We start from the raw sequence: 3824 nt of genomic DNA on the forward strand, positions 1-3824 counted from the left end.
ATAGCTAACCAGCATACTTTGGTTGCAAATTTCCATTGAATTCTTACTGACACCAGTTTGAATAATCTTTCAGTCTTCTGCTCAATATAATAGCACTACATCGTAGAGAACCAGAGCTTTACAAATTATGCCGTGTTTGGTGAGGTAGATTAGATTATTAAGGAAGAAAAGGTAGTTGAAATCGTGTCAGTTATATTGTTCGGCACACTCTAATGCTGGAACCAAATATCCAACTGTTTTAGCCTAGCTATACGGCATGAAAATGAGAATAAATATATTTCAAGGCTATATGTCCTACAGCTCCTTGTGTTTTTGCTATACTCCATGAAGACGGGTCGTGCTGCCTCTTCATGGGTTAAAGGTTAAAAATCACTGATGTTATGGGCTGTTTCAGTAGTTGAACTCTGAGAAGTAAAAGCTAGGGAACTTGTTAACTTTTTATCTGAAAACAAACAGCAATAGTTTATAGCACAGCTTCTTCAATATATTATGAAATTCTAACTCTTGCATTATCATTTTTGTAATTTAATGCTTCACGGTTGTTCAAAACAAATTTCAAATTTTTATATTTTTTCAAGAAGAATATCAACAGAATTTGAAATATGTTTTGTTTCATTCTCTTAAAACCGGCAGACTTTCGGGCAGTACTCCTGACAGGATTTTCAATTATTCAGACCTAAATTGAATTATATGTATCGGTAGCTGTGATCTGGTCTATCTAACCTTCTCAACTAAAATTCTGATTGATTTTTAAGAAGGAAGTAAAGCCTCGTGCGCATCACAATGTTTATCACCCGAGTTCATATTTTTAAACTCGGTCATCTTGTATGTGTACTGTCCGTAATTTGAGATTCAAAGGAAAAGATGATCTACAGACGCTACAAATCAATTCTCTTCTAAGCATTAAGTCATAGCAGAGTAAACGGATAAAGTTTCTACATAACACTTATTCTTAGCTGACAAGTAGCACTTAGATGGTAAATACTAAATATAACACCTACTATTCTTTTGCTGATACAATAACTATCAAAACATCCTTAATATCTAGAGAGGTAAAGACAATTCATACTTAGCATACAGTTATCAAAACTTAATTTTCAGCACGTGTTGCTTTAAATTAACAGAGGAAGAGTGATCGTGTACACTGCATGCATGGAAATACAACCATCTAAAAACAACCTCGAGTTGGAAAATAAAGAACTAATATATTGATAAAAGCGTGATGTAACACATAAACTAATCTGTCTAGGAGCGTACAAGCGGCGAACTCACTTTCAGAGTAGATGAAGTTCTGTATTCAACACGCAAAGGGCTCTTCTGTAGATGGGGCAATTGATTCCTCTGGGAAGAAAGCCAGGAAGCATAGAGAACTATCAAGATGCTACATACTGGTCAGAATTTCACAATCAACTCCTGTGATTGTGGTAGAAAATTTGGCTGGTTCTCTCAGCTCCATGTAGATCCAAACTAGTTAACCATGTGACTAAAACCAGAGATCGTCCATAGAAGTATTTGTATTGCTTCCACCATTACAATGATTTCAAAAATGTGATTTAAAAGGCCAGGCTTAATTTGATGCAATCATAATTCCTTTCGAAGAAAGGACGAAAGAAGCCAGAACCTTTGTTCACATTTCACCTTCACGGCAGGCAAAGAACTGCAGTTCCAAGAATTGGCATAGGAGTTCTGCACAATCTCCTGATTTCTTTGTTCACTAATGAACACCATACGGTCATTTGTATTTACAGAAGAGGATTCTCACCTCTGCATATCGGATTCTCTTTCCCGCCGATAAGAATATACTGAATCAAACACCACTTTTCCTATCCTTCTATTTCTTCGACTCCTTTTACTTCTACTTCCCTTCCTAGCCTTTTCGGCTGCAGGAAGTGACATTGGCACGTAATCAATCCAACAAAGTGACAGCAAAGCTGCAAGAAACTGCATCATAATTCCTAGAGGAAGGCTCGAGTAATCACCATATGTTATACCAAGAAAAGAAGCCAATCCAACCCCCAAAAACCCACTAATTATAGACGATAAACACAAGGCAGATGCTAAGAAAGACATTAGAGATCCTTCACAACCCGGTGGAGCCAAATTTGCAAAAAGTACATGGAATGGCAAGAGCTTAAATTGTGCAATAGTTTCGGCCAAGCCTGAAAAGAAGAGAGCAAACACTTCATTCGGAATTCCCAGTTGAACATTGATTTGCATAACAAGTACCAGATCAAGAAGAAGGGAAGATGCATATAAGACCTGCACAATTCTGACCAATTTTCTCATGGGAATACTTTTCCCAAACCGATTATAGAGTAAAGTCAAAGAAAGAAGCATCAACTGGCCAGTCACTCGTGACATTCCAATAACTGAAGGATCAAGATTTAGAAATTGAGTTTGGTAGCAAAAGATAGAACCTGATAGGATTGGGATCATCACGATGGAAGAAACAACCCAAAGAAGTGGATGCAATATTCTCTCTTCTTTAACCGCCATCAAAAGATCGGAAAACGGTTTTCTGATACTTTCTGAGATCGATTCCCTGACATGAGAATAGTTTGAAGGTTGAGCTAAACCAAGGGACTCTTCTCTTGTTTTTAGAGAAAGAGTGAGTTGAAGGGTGAGTAAAGCTGCAAAGGCTAGGAACATGGATTTTGTTTGTTGGGTTCTCAATAAGAAAAATCCACCCAGTAAATTTCCTAGAACTCCACCCACTGCCGAGGCCATAAATGCATAAGACTGGAGTCCCAGTATCTTGTTTTTGTGGCCATACTCTGCAACAAGTGCATCTTTCGCAACTTCTGCAATCGATGCTCCGAGATTAGTAATAAGCACACATGCCATGAGAGCTGGAAGAGCTTCACTTGCAACCGGGATTACAGCCAATGAACCCCAAGATAAAATCTGCAAGAGGACTGAAGAGCTTGACATATCAGGGTTACTGGTGTCATTAGATGGATACAAATCTTAAGCAGTTAGTTAATCAAATTCAGAAGCATATTTACGACCGAAGCATTTCCTTTCTTTGTTGAAAATACTTTCGAGTAAAGTAATTAACAGCATGAAATGTGTCATCACATACGGTGTTTTAGAATAACTATTTTACTAAATAATTACAGAGAATTCCAGTATGATATATGTGGTAATCAAAGACGATCACAATCAAAGCATCAAATAGATACAGGTCCTGCTGTTTATCGATTTCCAGTTCTGCAACTTCGTGCAGTTGGTTTAACTTGATCGTGTTGGATTTAAGCATTGAAATGAACCCAACAAAAAAGGATTTATATCAAGGAATGAAGAGATAAAGAATGCAATCAATTTTGCAGGCTTCATATTGTCACAGATTCTTCTCATTATATACGGTCAAACGTAGAGAGAGACACAAATTGAAGCTAACGTTTGAAATTTGCGAAAAAGTTCTTACAAAGTAAAGATAACATTTGAAATTTGCAAATCTTTTACTAACAGAAGTAACATTTAAAATCATAAAGCCTACACCAAACTAAAGCTGTAAATAGGAGAAAATGTAACAACATAATTCCCTTGACAAAGCTAAATTCAGGTAAACTTAAGCTTAAATGCAATCCGAATTGGAACACAACAAATAATAAGCCAAAAAGACCAGCAAAGATCAAACAATTTTTTGAAATAAAAATATATTACACTGGAGAGTTTATTACAATCTCAAACATGACATGACAATAAATTTTAAACAATAGGCAAGTATGAAAATGGACAAATTATGAAGTTTTACCTCCAATTGAAATATAAGGGATCCTGTGAGCACCACCAATATAAAGAGCATCAGACAAGATCCCATA

General features: G+C 36.5%; 1 protein-coding gene across 1 annotated transcript; it reads right to left on the reverse strand.

Annotated features, from left to right (window-relative positions):
• Positions 1 to 1024: 1024 nt before the first annotated feature.
• Positions 1025 to 3818, reverse strand: LOC111388715 (probable folate-biopterin transporter 8, chloroplastic). Its single transcript, XM_023013499.1, has 2 exons — positions 3758 to 3818; positions 1025 to 2915 (listed from the first exon to the last, which is right to left on the reverse strand). The coding sequence occupies exon 2, from the start codon at positions 2842 to 2844 to the stop codon at positions 1759 to 1761; it is 1086 nt and encodes a 361-aa protein (XP_022869267.1). The 5' UTR covers positions 2845 to 2915; positions 3758 to 3818; the 3' UTR covers positions 1025 to 1758.
• Positions 3819 to 3824: the final 6 nt, after the last annotated feature.

Source organism: Olea europaea, unplaced genomic scaffold (genome assembly GCF_002742605.1).
Source record: "Olea europaea var. sylvestris unplaced genomic scaffold, O_europaea_v1 scaffold5250, whole genome shotgun sequence".
NCBI classification, from domain to species: domain Eukaryota; kingdom Viridiplantae; phylum Streptophyta; class Magnoliopsida; order Lamiales; family Oleaceae; genus Olea; species Olea europaea.

Bases quoted from the DNA above. Each gene is read 5' to 3' on its own strand.
- LOC111388715 (XM_023013499.1), bottom strand. From the start codon at position 2,844: ATGGCATGTGTGCTTATTACTAATCTCGGAGCATCGATTGCAGAAGTT.